Source organism: Chiroxiphia lanceolata, chromosome 2 (assembly GCF_009829145.1).
Source record: "Chiroxiphia lanceolata isolate bChiLan1 chromosome 2, bChiLan1.pri, whole genome shotgun sequence".
Taxonomy (NCBI): domain Eukaryota; kingdom Metazoa; phylum Chordata; class Aves; order Passeriformes; family Pipridae; genus Chiroxiphia; species Chiroxiphia lanceolata.
The window spans coordinates 10,372,077-10,388,436 of NC_045638.1; the positions used below are offsets into that span (position 1 = coordinate 10,372,077).

The 16,360-nt window shown below is 36.8% G+C and overlaps 1 protein-coding gene across 9 annotated transcripts in view; it reads left to right on the forward strand.

Moving 5' to 3' along the window:
- DMD (dystrophin) overlaps window positions 1-16,360 on the forward strand; it is a 922,945-nt gene that overhangs the window by 123,760 nt on the left and 782,825 nt on the right. For all 9 annotated transcript variants that reach the window (XM_032679549.1, XM_032679551.1, XM_032679556.1 and 6 more), the window contains 2 exons: window positions 402-494; window positions 6,080-6,252. In XM_032679549.1, the coding sequence (XP_032535440.1) occupies window positions 402-494; window positions 6,080-6,252 (266 nt within the window). The remainder of the gene's footprint in view (window positions 1-401; window positions 495-6,079; window positions 6,253-16,360) is intronic.

The window sequence follows — 16,360 nt, forward strand, 5'->3', positions numbered from 1 at the left end:
TTGGGTTTGTAGGTTCTTACTCTGTCTATATGTGTATGTGTGAATTTCAGAAAATTGTATTATGTAAGGTAGCATGAAGTATAGTACAGGAGTTTTTCTGTCTCCCATCAGTTTTGTGATTTGTAGTTGTAGAGGCTTAATATAAAAGAGTTTGAGTTATTATTAACTGTTACTTTTAATTCTGTGTTTTCACAACATGCTATAACTGGAATAATTGGAACTCCAGATCACTGATGGCTTTTTTCCAGAACATTAATTGTGCCATTTGTAAAACACGAGTTTTATCTTTATGGAACAACAGAAGCCAAATGGAATGTTTACCCTAACCCATCCCTCCCTCTCCCTCCAATCTCTTATGCTTGTTGTTTTTCTTATACAATTATTTTTGGTTTCTCTAATAGGTTGATTTGGTAAATATAGGGAGCTCAGACATTGTGGATGGAAATCATAAGCTGACCCTTGGTTTGATCTGGAATATAATCCTCCACTGGCAGGTGAGTGGCATTGCTCTTTACTTTCCATGAAGTACTTTTATTCCACTGATCTTGTTCCCATTATTATCCAGCAACAACTTACAAAGTAAACATAGACATTGCAATGTGCTAAATCAGCAAGTTTTATGGCAATCTGTTTACATATCATCTAGGATATTAAGAATATTAAGAAGATAAAATAGTTTTTAGAGCATTAGCAGAAGCTCTTTTGACTGTAATTTCACCATCAGATATTGCAAAATTATATATATAACAGTTATCAAAAGAAAAAATGGATAGACAAAACCAATATAGCTTTCACAGTCACTTTTCTCTTTAGTATCTTAGAAAGAGTGACTTTTATATTTTAATAAAATAATCACATTTTTTGCTTTTTGCTGCTGACCCATCCTGCCAAGAATTATTTTTAGAACACTAAAAAGCTGCAAGGCTGCTAATTTATTGAAGCAGATGTGGCTCATTTAGCTTCCTTTGTCTTTAGAGAGAAAGGGGTGATTATGATGTGGATCTTGTAAAAAACATTATGGTAGACGAGGACACTTGAGTAAACAAATTCTGAGACAGCAGCAAAAACAAAATTCAAAAAGAACTAGCATCTAGATGCTTTGAGTCTGTATATATCTATGAATTTGGACTAAGAGTGTGTCCATTCATGTCCAAGCAATAAGCTACAAGTTTTTCATAGCATTACAAGAAAAGATGGTAGGAAACAAAGTCTAGAGGACTTTACATTAAAAATTAAACAGTCCTATCAGAATCACACGTACATCATTCATTGAAGAAGAGAATATTTTTATTCAAAATTTGCGGGACATATAGTGAGAGTGACAAAGAAAAGCTGCAAATAGTTTACTGACTTTTTCCTTTGTCTCCCATATTCCTAGTTTAATTGCATAAAACTCTTCTAAATTACTTATTAAGAGCAGATGGAATATGATACCTAGCTGTGCAACTTTTGCCAATAATCCTTCAATCACTGTGTTTCAATTTGCATGAATAATGAACTGACTGCTCATGTTCAAATTAATATTTTGATTTGTTCTTATTTTATCTTGAAGCAAACTGTTAAAGTTGTGCTTTAGTATTATCTGTGTACCTACTAGTCTCTTTTCAGTTGTTCCTACCACTCCTCTTAACACACACATACAGAAGACTATGTTCTGGTATAGTCTGCTGAGCTTTTTGACAGCAGGCACGTGCTCTTGGAGCACCTCTTGCTTGCAGGGCACAGGTGGTTGTTTTCAAACCTCATCTTGAACCTAATGATAACTGTGACAGCATCTGTGATGGTACCCAAGGCTTCAGTCTGAACTAACCATGTATGAAAAGTCCAAGGATCTTATTTACAAAGCATCAGTTAAAACTGTGACACTTTCTCAGCGTAGTCATAATGATTCAGTCCATGTTTCATCTACCTTTGAGTTCCGTGTTTCAGTTTATTTTTATTCATGGACTGCTGATAGGAAGTGACCTGTATATTCTGGACTTCTCTTTTTATTCAAAATGTTGTAAATAAATTTTCTAATATGTCTAGAATTAAATTTCAAATAATAGCACCTGTTGCTGTTGCATAATGGTGAATAATTAAAAAAATATAAAGAGAGATTTGTATTTTGGCTTTTCTCTCTCTTTTTTTTAAAAAAAAAAAAAAAAAAAAAAGGACACTTGGGAGATGTTGGTTTGCTGCCTATTTCCCTCAAAGTATTGGAATGGTTCAAAGTAAATTTGTTTATTTACAGCTCTGTGGAGAAAGACTGTTCTTTTCCAGATTTTCTTTAAGCTTTGAAGTGATTTTCATAATCTAGAATATGTTTGTTATTGTCCTGTCCTGTTTACATACTGACAGCACTGCTGGTGAAACAAGGCTCTAAATTTCTTAAGAAAGGGTGCTGATTTCTGTTGGTTCTGGTTTGCCTGTCGCAGATTTGCCCCTGGAAATAAGCAGCTGGGAGCACAATAAGCTGTTCATAAAGACTCAGGGCCACCAAACTTATCTGCCAGATGTCTACAGTTGAGTAAAATATCTCACTCTCAGTGATAATTTATCAAGACAGCTATTGTTATTTGTAGTCTGTAGAAGGCCTAAAAAAATTAGATGGTAGTACACAGCCTACTTGACGTCATACATGCTACTGATGTAGTTTGCATTTGATGGTGCAATACTACTTTTACAGAACTTTCACTTTCTGAGCTAGAGGAAGTTTATCTGCCTGCATGGAAAAAAAAAAAAAGTTGTGTGGCACTTATTTTGTTGCAGATAACAAGCAAGAAGCTTTTTTCACCCCGTTTCACATCCTGCAGCCAGCATCACATAAACTCTGCCTTTATATGACCACATGACGATCTCTTACAAAAATGTCAACCACTTTGTGTAAAAATAAAAAAAAAAAAAGGCAGAAGAAAGGTGCATGAAGGGAATAGTGAGTCAGTACCAATCCAAGTGTATATCAGAAGTCCCATTGAGGAGAAGCAATAGTAGAGGGATCGCAGCAGACACGACTCGACTCATTCTTGCCACTGTCATTTCTGTTCAGTAGAAATATCATGGCTTTCTGTATCCCCTGTGGTGATTGTGTCCTTTCTTATCTAGCCTGTTTTTTTCAGATTATTATTAAAAGTCTCTCTGAAATTGAACCATCGTTCTGAGTTAAGCACCTGCTGCCAAAGCTCTTTATGCTACTGCATCCATCAGGCTTTCTATTTCCTTGAAGCTGCTGCCCTCTTTCTCACAGCTCTGTGATGCCAGCCTCACTGCAGCATTAGCATCTAAGTAAAAACAGAGCAAAACTATTAATTTCTGAACTGTTATATTTGACAAACTCTCTTAAGAGTGAAAAAAACATTCTCTATTGCAGTGCGTAAGTTCTTTTGTCATGTTTTAAGAGCAAACTGATTTTCAGGTAAAGCATGAAAGAAAATCATTAGCAAAAGTCTTTGGCAAGAGTCACGGCCCAAATCTTGACTTACTTTAGAAAATAAATAGCAAAAGAATAGCCATATACAGAAGGCATATGTTTCAGAGACGTGCATTTCAATAGTTTTTCAGCCTTGTTTGGAGACTTATTAAAAGCATCAGGGTTATTGTGCACTTGTTGCAGAATCAGTATTTTAAGAGGAATTACCATTTCATTTTATTTTGAATTTTGATTTTGGAAATTAAATATTAACGGTTCTGTCAATCCACCTTGAATCAATGAGCAAAGAATATCCTTTACTCTGAAAGATGTCTTGAATATCTGTGAAAACATTCTTAAAAGTGTTCTTTCAAGTGTACTTTGAAATACTTTAGTGGTTCTAGCTATAAAAGAAGTAATCTATGCAGTCAGAATACCTGAAGCATAGCAAGTAAAAAATACTAAGTCATTCTATCAGGGAGCTATAAGGTTCCCATTTGATAGAGAAAAATGAAAAATTCTTGCTTTGAGAACAGTTTTCCTTTTAGATTATCTTCTTCCCTCCCCCTGTTCTAGGGTCTGGCATCCTGAAGCCAGGTGCCAGTTTTACAGAATGTTACGTGCCTAAATGTTGGTTCTAAATTAAAAAGATGTAGTGAGACCCTTAGATCATGCTGTATTCCTGGTCATCTGACACACAGAGCTACAGATGCACAGGCTCCAGGACGTGGTCCTGCAGTGGGAGGATCAGAGATCCACTGCTGCTGTGAACCAGGGCTGGCTGTGCTGCTTTTAGCTGTTTCTTAGTGCTGTGACAGGAATAGCAGTGCTCCCATTCCATTCACAGCTTTCCGTTTGGCAGTTTGGTATTCCAGAAACCAGCTTGGTGATGTCTGTGTTGCCCTTTTCACCCCTTCTATCAAAATTTAATCTTTTCTTATTGCCATAGCATATGCCCATTCCCCAGGAAGAGCAAGTATGTCTATTTTCTGGAAGTCAGAGTTTCCTACACTTTAGAGCTTTGTGTCCTGCCAGGATATATTACATTAGAAAGGAGAAGTAACAGAGAAATGAGTATCAGAGGTCATCCCATCATCTGACAGCATGAGGCAGAGCCTACCAGACACTTTGAAATGGCTGTAGTTTCTGAGCCTGGATGCTGAAAGAGTTTATCTTCCCAAAAGCTCTTCAGGCTGACATGAACACATCTCTATGAACTACGTTTTCAACAGTACATCTTAACCAAGAAGCCTTCAAAAAGCTTCCTTCTCACCCCAATGTCAGCCAGCACTTTTCTGCCCAAGTGCTGATCTTGCTTCTGACTGAAGTCAGGAATGTGTCCCATAAAATTTAGAGAGAATCAATTTCTCCTCCCATCTTAGAAACTAAACTTTATACCTAAGTCTCAAAAGAAAAACTGAAAACAGTGATATTTTCTAGTAATATGCATCTGAGATGCAAACCCAAGGTATTTTCAGTAATTCATATCTTTACGTAGTCAAATGACTAAATTAATTACTGTGAAACTACCAAGCAACTTACCAATACACAATACAATGGTATCTCTGTTTTCTCTACAGTATCACAGTAATTAATTTTTGTTGTTGATGATTATTCTTTCAGATTACATCTTCTGCATGTAATCTTACAATTTTTGCAATTTCAAAGTGGTCCGTCCTTTATCATAAGTAGCTTCTGCACTGCATGTTGTTCTTTGACTGACTGATACTGGCTGCAGAGGAATCCAAGGGAAGAATTATAACGAAATGCTATATTTCATAAGGGAATAAGCAACTTTATAGTTAAATTATATCTTAGGAAGTATTTTAAAGAGCTGCTAGTCTTTCAAAGATATATGGAGAAAGCAAAAGAAAAGAGAAAGAAAAGAAAAAGAGTTCACTCTACAGGAGAATAATTCTGAATAGATGTTTTACGTGCTCTTGCACTAGTAAAGAAGTTGATAAGAAATATATAATCTACTGCATTATGTCAAACTCCAGGCTAATATTTTTAAAAACCCTCAGGCTTTTTATAAAATAATAACCGTAGATTGGTAAGCTCTCTCTAGTGAAAGAAGAATATTAACTATTCATTAAAAAATAAAATTGAAACATATGAAATACTCTCTTAATGCAGGCAGTGAAATTCATTTTTCATCCAAGTGCATTTATGCAAATATAGTTTGCATATTTAAGTCAAAAACATTATCTACCGTGCACTGAGCACATTTATTTTGCCTTGGTACTATTTCAACTCCGTCAGTGAGAGAAGAATGCTTTTCATCCAGTTATCAACTTTTGCTATAATGTATCATATTAACTAAGGATGTATTTCCAGAGCAAAGAAAACCACAAGAAGAAATACTTAGTTTGAATGAACTCTGTTCCCACAAATGGTGCAAACCCACAAATGTGCGTTCTCTGTTTGTGCATGGAATGCTTCATGTGGCACAGGGATGAATGCACTGAATGCATCAGCAATAGTGACCAGCAAGTCAATATCCCTTGTCTTTAAGCATTCAGACTTGATTGCTGCCCTTATATTGTGGCTATGTTCTTTAATTACTTAAGAGTTTTCTTCTTAAAGGCTGAAATCTAGGCAGCTGAAGGATTTTTGTGTCAAAAAAAAAAAAAAGAAACAGTCAGCTTTTAATAAGTTCAATCATTGATCAAATTCTGTCTTTTATTGCAGGTCAAAGATGTAATGAAAAACATCATGGCTGGACTGCAGCAGACAAACAGTGAAATGATTCTGCTGAGCTGGGTCCGCCAATCGACTCGCAATTACCCACAGGTCAACGTTATCAATTTCACCACTAGCTGGTCTGATGGATTGGCTTTCAATGCACTCCTCCACAGCCACAGGTAGGAAAAATAGCTTTTAATTATTTTACTAAGCTTGTAACAAATGGCTGTAACAGGACTGGAGGATGGTGTGTCTATTATGTGGGGGGTTTAGCTGCTTCGTGTGTGGGAGGCTCAGCATTCTTTTAAATGGCTGTTTGCTTTGAACTGGCTGCTGTGTTTTGTGTCATAATGAATCCTCTCGTGGAGGGGCAGGGTCTGAGCTTTTGATGGCACAACCAAATATACTCAGTTCAGATCCTTTTCTGGAATTTCAGTGTGTATACCCAGTAGACAGGAGTACAGATTTGGTAACTTTTGAGAAGAACAAAGAACAGATCCAAAACTGTGCCTTTGAGGTTATCCTAGAGGGAGAAAGAGATTTTCCTGGGGGGACTTGGAGGGGGAAGATGTGGTGTTTGTAGAAAGCCTCTCACAGATGCTGAATTGGATTTACCTCACAAGGACACAGCTGGAGAAGGTAGCCTTTGTTTTCAAAACCTTTCATGTTATTCCACCAGCTGATTTGAGTTCTTAGCCTCTCTCAGAAGTTGTCTTCTTCTACTCTGTGCGTGCTTTATAAAACTCTACCTGTAGAGATTCAGAGGTCTCTAGTGGTTCTGTGTACTTGGCTTAAGGAAGATGTGCAAGTAAATCTATCTAAAAGGCCTAGTTCTTGCAGCTACAGCCTTTAAAGCAATATTTCTTTTTTTCTTTTGTTGCATTAAAGGCTTAAAATAAAATAAGGCAAAGTACATCTAAAAGCATAGTGTGAGACAATATATGCCTTCCAACTTAAGCAGCAAAGAACTGCAGATATTTCTTTCCAGAAGTTTTGCCCGCTCTTAATTTTTCTAAATGAAACTGTCTGATGAAGTCTACTGCTGCTCCAGTTGAACAGCTGTGAGTCCATTTTTCACGCTGTATATGCCTGGGAACCTTAGAATCATAAAATCATTAAGGTTGGAAATTACCTCGATGATGATCAGGTCCAACCTTGAACCAAATACCACCATGTCCACTAAACCATATTGTGAAGTGCTACATCTACTTATTTTTTGAACACTTTCAGGGACAGTGACTCCACCACTTCCCTGGGAAGCCTGTTCCTATGCTTAACCCCTCTCTCAGTGAAGAAACGTTTCCTAATACCCAACTTCACGTCCTGTGGTGCAACTGGAGGTCATTTGCCCTTGTCCTGTTGCTAGTTGCCCTGTTGCTAGTTGCCAGCATCCACCTCACCACAACCTCCTTTCAGGTAGTTGTAAAGAGCAATAAGGTCTCCTGAGCCTCCTTTTTTTTCAGATTAAAAAACCCCAGTACCCTCAGCCACTCCACAGAGCACTTGAATAGATCAAACTTAATTAAGGTGCAGGAAGTTTCAATTGCAAGCGTTGTTTACTTGTAATGTTAGGAATGAGACATTATCTTAAGGAAGAAATATTACACTTTAAAAGGACTTCGTGTATGCCTTTCAGCTGCATTCAGTATTTACAGTGTTTACAACTGGCTTTCCCACCATCCTGCTAGTTACTCCACAATGTGGGCATGAATACCTTTTTGTCTTCTTAAAACATCGGCTGTATACACCTTATTAAATGGCAAAATGCAGTTTTTAACTCAAACACCAAGTTGCTTAAATCATACAGGAACTTTGTGATACAAAAAGGATTGATTCCTACTACTTTTGGTGGTACAGTGCTATCCCTGTTGCATTGGGTAGAGCTGGGGAAATAAAAAATAGATACACTTCAAAGAGAAAATACTTACTTTCAAAAATGCCAAAAAATAGTTATGCTGAAATGATATTGGATAATTAATTATTACTGTAGATTCAAAGCTAAACCCAACAGCACTCTATGACACTGTAACTATCTTGAATTCATCTTCAGCAAATCAATGCAGCAGAAGGCCTAGAGAGATTGTCTCTAAGTAGAGACAATATCAGACTGCCTGTTTCCTGACTAGGGTATCTGATACTCAGATATTCAGATTGTGTGCTCCACAGGACCATGTAATATCATCCGGTGTCTGAAATCAGTAATCAGAAATTCCTTTTTGTCCCTCTCCGTAGGAATAGTTTCAGAAGTCTGAACACAGACACTTATTCAGGAGCAGTCTGTGGTTGGGGAAGGCAGTTGCCTGCCTAAACCATTGGGATTGTCTAGACAAATCCCTGTGTCTGCATGCCAAATTTTATGCACTGCTGTGTTCAGTTCAGTGCAAAGTTCACCAGTTGTGAACATTCATTTCCTGCTTACTAGAATTTATGCACTTTATTCAGGCTTTGTAATTCAGGGCTGCAAAACTTAAGCTCGCTTTTACTCTTCTTCTGTCTGCTGCCATAAATCTTGCACAGCTTTCTGCACAGTGAGCCTATTTTCAATAGAAGTGAAAAAGAATTACTACACAGAAGTCTTATCTCTTGCCCAGTAGTTAGTGCACTTGTCTGGGAAAAGGCAAGTGTACATTCAGATTCTACTGGACTTTAATCACTGTGTTGCTCTGCAAAAGTTTCAGAGGAAAAGCTAATGTTCTCTGAAGCAGTGAGTCAGTAATTTTTAAGATGAACCGATGAATATTTTGGTGACCTTGCACATTGTGTTAAATGTGTGGAAACATTGAACTTTCCTTTAAGATTCAAGATGCAATCAGTTAAATAGTTACACTAAGACACTCAGAGAGTTCAGGAACTCCTAACTCTGTCTTATAAAAACAAACATAAAAAAACCCTTCTCTAAGAAGCCTAATTCAGTCACTCTAAAATGCAGGTACATTACATACTTGTTGGGTGTCAGTCTTGGATTTAGCACCTAAAGAAGTCACTCTGAACATAAACTGAAGAAAAGTTGTTCAACAGTGGTTTACATGAATTCGTAGAGAAACCTAGTGTCTTGCACATCCTATGCTTTAAAAATATTACATATATAGAATGACAAGCCCTCTGAAGACAAACACTTTTAAATATAACCCTTCTGTTTTCCCTGTTTCTCTAGTTCTCCTGTTCCACTTCATTTTTGTCCATTTCTTTGTTCTCCATGAAGTTTTGTCCAGATGTTCTCTTCTTTTTCCTTTCATCCTCTGATTTTATTCCTCTGTATTTAGTTAATTCACTGTTTCCATTGTCTTTTTTCCTTCTTCATTACTGTCCCTTTCTAGATTACCTTTCAGAAACTCTCTTTCTCCTAGGAATTTTTATATTGAAATGTCACATGAAGAAAAGTAGGACTTGTTGCTCTAATTGTCAGAACAACTATGTATGTCTGTATGGTTACTTCGATAAGAACTTAGTACATATATGAAATACTTTAGTGGAATTTTTCTTTGTTAAACATTTAAAACATATGTTCATCATTCCTAAAACCTAAAAGACTTCCATGATTTAACTGTAAAAATAGTCTTTACTGCAAATAAAACTTCTCCTTTCAAGACTGAAGTCTTTGAGTTTAGCCCTTCCTTCAGGTGTGTTTCAGAGGTAAACCATAAGCCTTCTGCATTGACCTCAGGCTCTAATTTGCACCCATAGTCTTCATCACATCTAGATATTCTCATGATTGAAAGCAGAGTTATTCAGAAAAAACACTACCTATAGTTTGAAAATCAAGTGTGATAACGAACTCATATGCTACACCTGGAGCTCGTGTGCATAGTTTTTGCCAATTGTAGCACTATTCCTAGACTGCTAAAAAACCCAAAACCAAATCAAAAAACCCAATCAACCAAACAAAAAACCAAAACCAAACAAATGAATCCCCAGAAAACAACCAAACACACACAAAAAATCTTGAATAATGCTGCCCAAAATTTTTTCCAAAGTATTTAGAGTCTCTGAAAGTGAGGGTAAATTTCTTGATGGCATTAAAGCAATTTATTTTTCAAACCAATCCCTTACCTTTAGGGATTATGATATTTTCATTTCTCTTACATAATATTTTCAGTGCTGAGCAGGTAGCTTTTTGTTTTGTTTTGTTTTTTAAAGAAGTTCAGGAAGTAATGTGAAATTTGTATCTGGATGAATATTCTAAGCACCTCCTTAAAGGGATTGAAATAAAGTAAGAGACTGTCATGAAACACTAACCACAGAGTAAGAGCAGTACTCTCTGTGGGAAGCTTTCTCTCTGATAGGCTTTTATCCCACCAATCCCTTGCTTTCAGCTGCCTGTTTTGATCAGATATTTCTAATGCTCTTTGTCCATCATTTTATAAAGGGTTTACTTTAAGTAGATATTCCCATCTTTCTAATCACTGTCTCTCTGCAGACATTTGGGCTCTTTAGCAATTGCTTTCAATACTGAGTGCAAGCAGCAATGGAGCACAGGTTGCCTTGTAGGCAAACCTACAAGGGCACATCAGTGTGAGAATTTTCAAAATATAAATTTTCCATAAGGTTCCTTGAATGGCACGTTCTGCATTAAACTGAATAAAAACTGACTGTGGAATAGCACTGTCACCCTAAGAATATACAGAAACTAAAACATTTTGCTAAGAGAATCTTGCTACAGGTGAAACTCTCCCTACTTCACACTACAGATCATAGAGAGATTTTCTCCTTTACCTCTTGTAATCTTTTTCCTCCAGACAGGTATCAGAGAAAGCTTTACATTTCTCCTCTAACTTTGCTGAGGCTTTTTATATTTTTTTTTCCCCTGCCCCTTTAATCAGGATTTTGAAGTAGGAACAGGTGGCATTCATTAGCTTCCTCCTTGTTTCTTTAAAATGCTTGAACTCAGCCCAGGTGACTGCCTTAGAAAGGAGCACTTTAGTGCAGCTGTTCTTGCTTCAGGGTGACAGAGTGAGGAGGGAAGGAAAAAGGCATTAAAAAGACGTCATGGATATAGTTAAAAAAAATTGTCTTCAGTAAGTTACAGGAAAAGTAGAAGTAAAAGCAATGGTATGAAGAGGTATGACAATAATTTTATTTTAGCAAGTCAATAGGTTACATGTTAGCTACTGGCTCCTGATTTGTTTTAATTGTGAGAGTACTCAAGACATACAAGATCTTCTTGTGTGCAAAAGTTAGAGCAACAAACTCACAACTTTTCTTTTGAAAAGGAGATGCTCAATTTTATGATCTAAATGTGACTACTTTCTACCTACAGTGATAGAAAAATTTTGTGAATTAGAACAGTAAGTTTCTCTTTTGCTGAGTTGTTTTATCACATCAGAATATACGAGTTATACTTTAGATTTTGATGCAGCTTAAGAAAATGGCTTAAAACATGTATGTTGTTTCTTCATGATATTTGCAATTATGTTTGTGTAATTAATTTTTACTGAAAGTCACATAAGTAATAAAGGCTCCTGTTTTAAAGACTTGTGATACTTGAAGAAATGAAAACAATACATCACGTGATGTTAAAATATCTTCAAAATGTTTCACTTCCTTCAGAATTCTCCCTCTGGCATAAATGTTGTTTTTCTCTTAACTTTTCTTAAATCTACACCTTTGCAAAATTTCTTACCTCTTTAGATTAGAATCCCATCTCAGAAAATCTGGTAGTTTTCTTTTCTTTGCTGCTTATACACTCTTAAAGGTGTTATATGGTTATAATATTTACATCTGCACTTGTGAAAATAAGCTTTCCATTTTTGGCAAGATTTAGAAGGTGTCTCTAAGAAAAATAAGAGGGGCTCAGCTCGGAACAGAGCACTGTGGTGGGTTGAAGTTGCTATACATAGATACCTGCTGCCTCTGAGTTTTGTTTTGTTGCATACTTTAAATTGGATGGCAACCTATTGGTTTTTGCAGTAACTGTGGTTTGTCTTATCCATGAATTTAATTTCTACATAGAAATCTGTCTGGATTTGTTTGGCCTTCGTATACTCCAGATTCAATTTTCTTACCCTGGCTGATCTAGTTCTGTTGTACATTATGTAACTGGGGGCAGGTGAGGGGGGTGGGGAGCCCCTTTTTTATCTTATGAAAAATTATTTTTCTTGAAAATATGTTTTGGAAAACTTCTGACTTGTTTTCCTTTTTTCTTTATTCTTTTATTTTTATTTCTGCTGGTTATAGGAAAGAACTGTCAGTATAAAAATTACCTTGTATTAAATATAAATTTTGATTTTCACAATACAAACTTCTCCACTGAAGCCTTCAAGCTTTTCAGTTTTGGCTCTCAGTAATCTTGTCATAAACTAATACAAGATCAGTGCTGTTTGAGCTGATCCGTGTGTGGCTAGATGGAGTTCAGCATGTTCTACTTAATTCTCATTTCTTTGAGCATTCATGTGCTTGTATTGTTGAGGGAAAGGAATGAAGAAGACTAGTTATTTTTGCTTCAGTTTTCTCCCTGTCACACATGAACCAAGCTGCAGATACGAGAACAATTTTTGTCTCCCTTTATACAGTTCAAAAAATACAGGAAAACAAATGAAAGCAGAGAATCACTATTCTGTTTTATTTCTTTCTTCTACTATTTCATACCAGCCCGCTCCTGTATTTAAAACTCCTTAGAAAGCTAATAATGGTTGTTTGAAATTTTGTTGTTTCAGGGATTTTTAAAAGCTATTTGCCACATACCACAATTATTAACCTTCTAGACTGTAATATCTCCTGCAGTCAAACTAGGCAGTATTGCCACATAAATATGCCCAATGAAACATCTAGACATGTAGCACTGAGAAACTGATACTTCAAGCTGACATTGTGCTGCTCTTATTCTAGTGATGGTGCTGCTGAAATGTGGGTAGTCGCATATTCTGTCAACAAAGGGAAAAATCTGGAAATTTAAATTGCTTTTGGAGTAGGGAGAGCTTTTTGGTTTTGTTTTCTCTGTTTAATTAAGTTGATGCTTGTCAGAGCTGAGTTGCAGTAGGTGGCTATATGCTTTTAAGTCTACTTGGAATCTGTGCTGTCTGCTACAACACTAAGAAAAGATTGATAAGAATCCTGTCGCTTACTAAGGCTTACTACTTCTCTTATTGCTGTGTCTAAGAAGGTTCAAATTTTGCCATCTGTAGTGAGTGTAAAAAGAGATGCTGTGTGTGCTCTACACAGGCACATGCAGCATGCAAATTCAACCAAGGCATTGAAGACATGATGTTGTCTGAAACTTTATTAATGAAACTTTTGTGTTTGAGTTCTGAAGTTTAAAAAAAGAGAAAAATCTGTGTCTTACATTGAGAATCCTCCCTCTACACAAGATGTCGTGATAATAACTTTAGCCTATCTGGATACATTAGCTTGAAAATGCCCTCCTGGGTTATACAATTGAGAAGCTGGATGAAATTTACCCTCTAAGATACTATTAATGATGACAGAGGTTTTTCAAGAGGATTAAGAAAATATTGTGACATTCTTCAATGAATAATTGTAAATGTTCATTTTCTTTGCCGGTGGAGCCCTGAGTGGTTAGAATAAAGTAGGTTCCTGTGTATAAAATTTTATATCACCAAACAAGTCATGATTGTGTGAAGATACTGTGCTGCTCTGAGCAGCACAGGTGTGGTTAGAACTTTAAACCAAATCCCTATGAAAACATTTGAGGGGGAGGTAATCCCTTGGATGTCATTCTTTCCTTTCCTTCTCCTAAAAACTTTTGTCACTAAATAATCTTTTTACACTCTAGTCTCTGTAGTATTTGTGCAATGTATCCTTGCCAAGCTTTTTAAGTCATAAAGATAGCTCTGTGGTTACTACAGTGTTGGGTTTTTTTGCTAAATTTGCTGCATGGGCTTGTGCATCCTATGCCAAGTATTACATTTGGAGAGAATAAGGAATTGAAGAATATCCCTATGCTTGCAGAGTAAGATGTAGATGTAGAAGTGCAGTGGGTTGACCCCAGTCAGCAACTGAGCAGCCACACAGCCACTTGTTTGCTTCTCCTCCTATTGCCTTTAGAACAGGGAAGAGAATAGGAGAAGGGAAGGCAAGAAAACTCCTGAGTCAAAATAGACTGTTTAAATAAATGAAGGAAAGAAGAACAGGTAAAGAAGTGATGCAAAGGCAGTAGCTGATGCCTGGTCGGTCTTCAACTAGCAGACACCTTCCAAGACAAACGCCCCCCACCCCACTCCCTTCCTTTACCCAGATATTTATTGCTGTTCAAGTTATGTGGTACGGTTTGGGTCATCTGTCCTGGCTGTGTCCCCTTCGAGCTCTTTGACCATCACTATACTACTTACTTGGGCAAAGAAGAGTGGAGGGAAAAAGAGGTCTTGATCGTGTGTAAGCACACTTCAGCAATAGCCAAACAAATGGTTTGCTCTGGACACTCTTTTAACCATAAATCTAAAATATAGCATTGTATGGACTGCTATGAAGAAGGTTAACTCACTATCCCTAGTAAAAGCAGGATGGTAAAAGTTATGCACACATAATCTGTATTGTGAATGCCTGTGTTGTAGTACACAGACCAATCTATGAGATAACAGACTTAATGCATCCAGGAGTAAAAACAAAGATTACTACTAAAGTTTCCTTTCCCTTCCTTGTAATGCCCCAGCTAAATTTAGTATTTTGAAGTTATTCTGTATGTGGGAAGGAGAAAACTCTAATATTTATGAACCTCTGCATGGAGAAGCAAAATGGAGTAACTTAATTGTTACTACTTGAATCACTTTCCCCCTCAGAAAAAAATTGGACAGCAAAGGTACATAACTGGGGAATTATTACTACATAAATGGCATTTTTCCTTTACTCTCTTGACATTATTACAGTATGATTTAGTGAATGTTTTTGCCATTTATTATAGGCAAGGAGACTATTTAAAATTAAATTTAAAAATTAATAAAAATGTAAGTAAATCTGTCATAACTAATTGCAACATTTTAATTTGTGCAAATAGCAAACTTGATTTATCTGTAGTTGAAATTATACATTTAAATGTTTTCTGATATAGAACACTGTAACAAAATCACAAATAGCATAGTTGTTTTGCTTCATATTATATGTACATTAATTACAAAATATTTAATTAAATTTTTTTTCAAGGTGCCTGATAACAAATTGTGGTCTCCTAATGGATAATTTTCAAATGAAGGGCCAAAGATCATGGTCTGTTAATGTTATTTATACTGCAAACAGTGCAACTGATAATGCAAGGTCCCAGATTGTGTATCTGAGCTATAATTCAGTTTTGCTTGTTCCGTCTTTTCCTACAAGAGCATGTAAATTGTGCTCTAGTGCTTTTGCACCAATCAGCTAAAACCCATGATTGGACTACAGGTTTACACTCCTCTGAAAAGTGTAAGATGGTAAGAAAAGTGGCATGTGCAGCTATGCTGCCTGTGTTCATAAGTCACATCAATCCTTGGGATGACTGATTAAGGAATCACAAGCACAGTGTTCTCTTCCAATCTATTGGAGGTCTGGAGCACAAGTCTTGTGAGGAGCAGCTGAGGCACCTGTGATTGTTTAGCCTGGAGAAAAAAGGCTTTGGGGGAGACCTTGTCTCTGTCTACAGCTACTTGAAAGGAGGTTGTAGCAAAGTGGGTGTCCTTCAGATCTCCCAGGTAACTAGCAATAGGACAGGAGGAAATGGCCTCAAGTTGTGCTGGGGAGGTTTAGTTTGGATATTAGGAAAAAGTGTCTTCACTGCAGGTGTCATCCAGAATTGGAAAAGACTGCCCAGAGAAGTGGTGAAGTATTTAAAAGATGTGTAGATGTAGTACTTATGGACCTGGATTAGTAGTTCACTTGGCAGTGCTGGGGTAATTTTTGAACTCTGTTCTTAAAGGTGCTTCCCAACCCAAATGTTTCTATGATTCAGTGATTTTTTTTAATCTGTAGACTGACTTCAAACTTAACAGAGAGGTGGTACTCTCAGAAGTGATTACATTCTTAGAAATATCAAGTGAAAAGCTGGTGGCTGGGGAAAGGAGGAAGGCTCCAAAATGGCCTCAGCAGTTCTGTCCTGCTTGCCACAAGCCAGTCCCAGTGTGCATGGCCACAGCATGTGATCTTTCTCACCCAGGAACTACTTGGGACTAGAATAAGGAGCAAACCACTGTGGATATTTGAGCAGTGACGGAGTGCTATGGGTCAACACAGGTGATTTGGGGGAGTGAGGTAATAGGCTGTTGGGACTTGATGGAATATAAGAAACGTAGTTAATATGATTGTGGTGGACATGGATGAGAATCGGGTGAAATCCCATTAGAAGCCAAGCTTCATTAGTTCCAATGC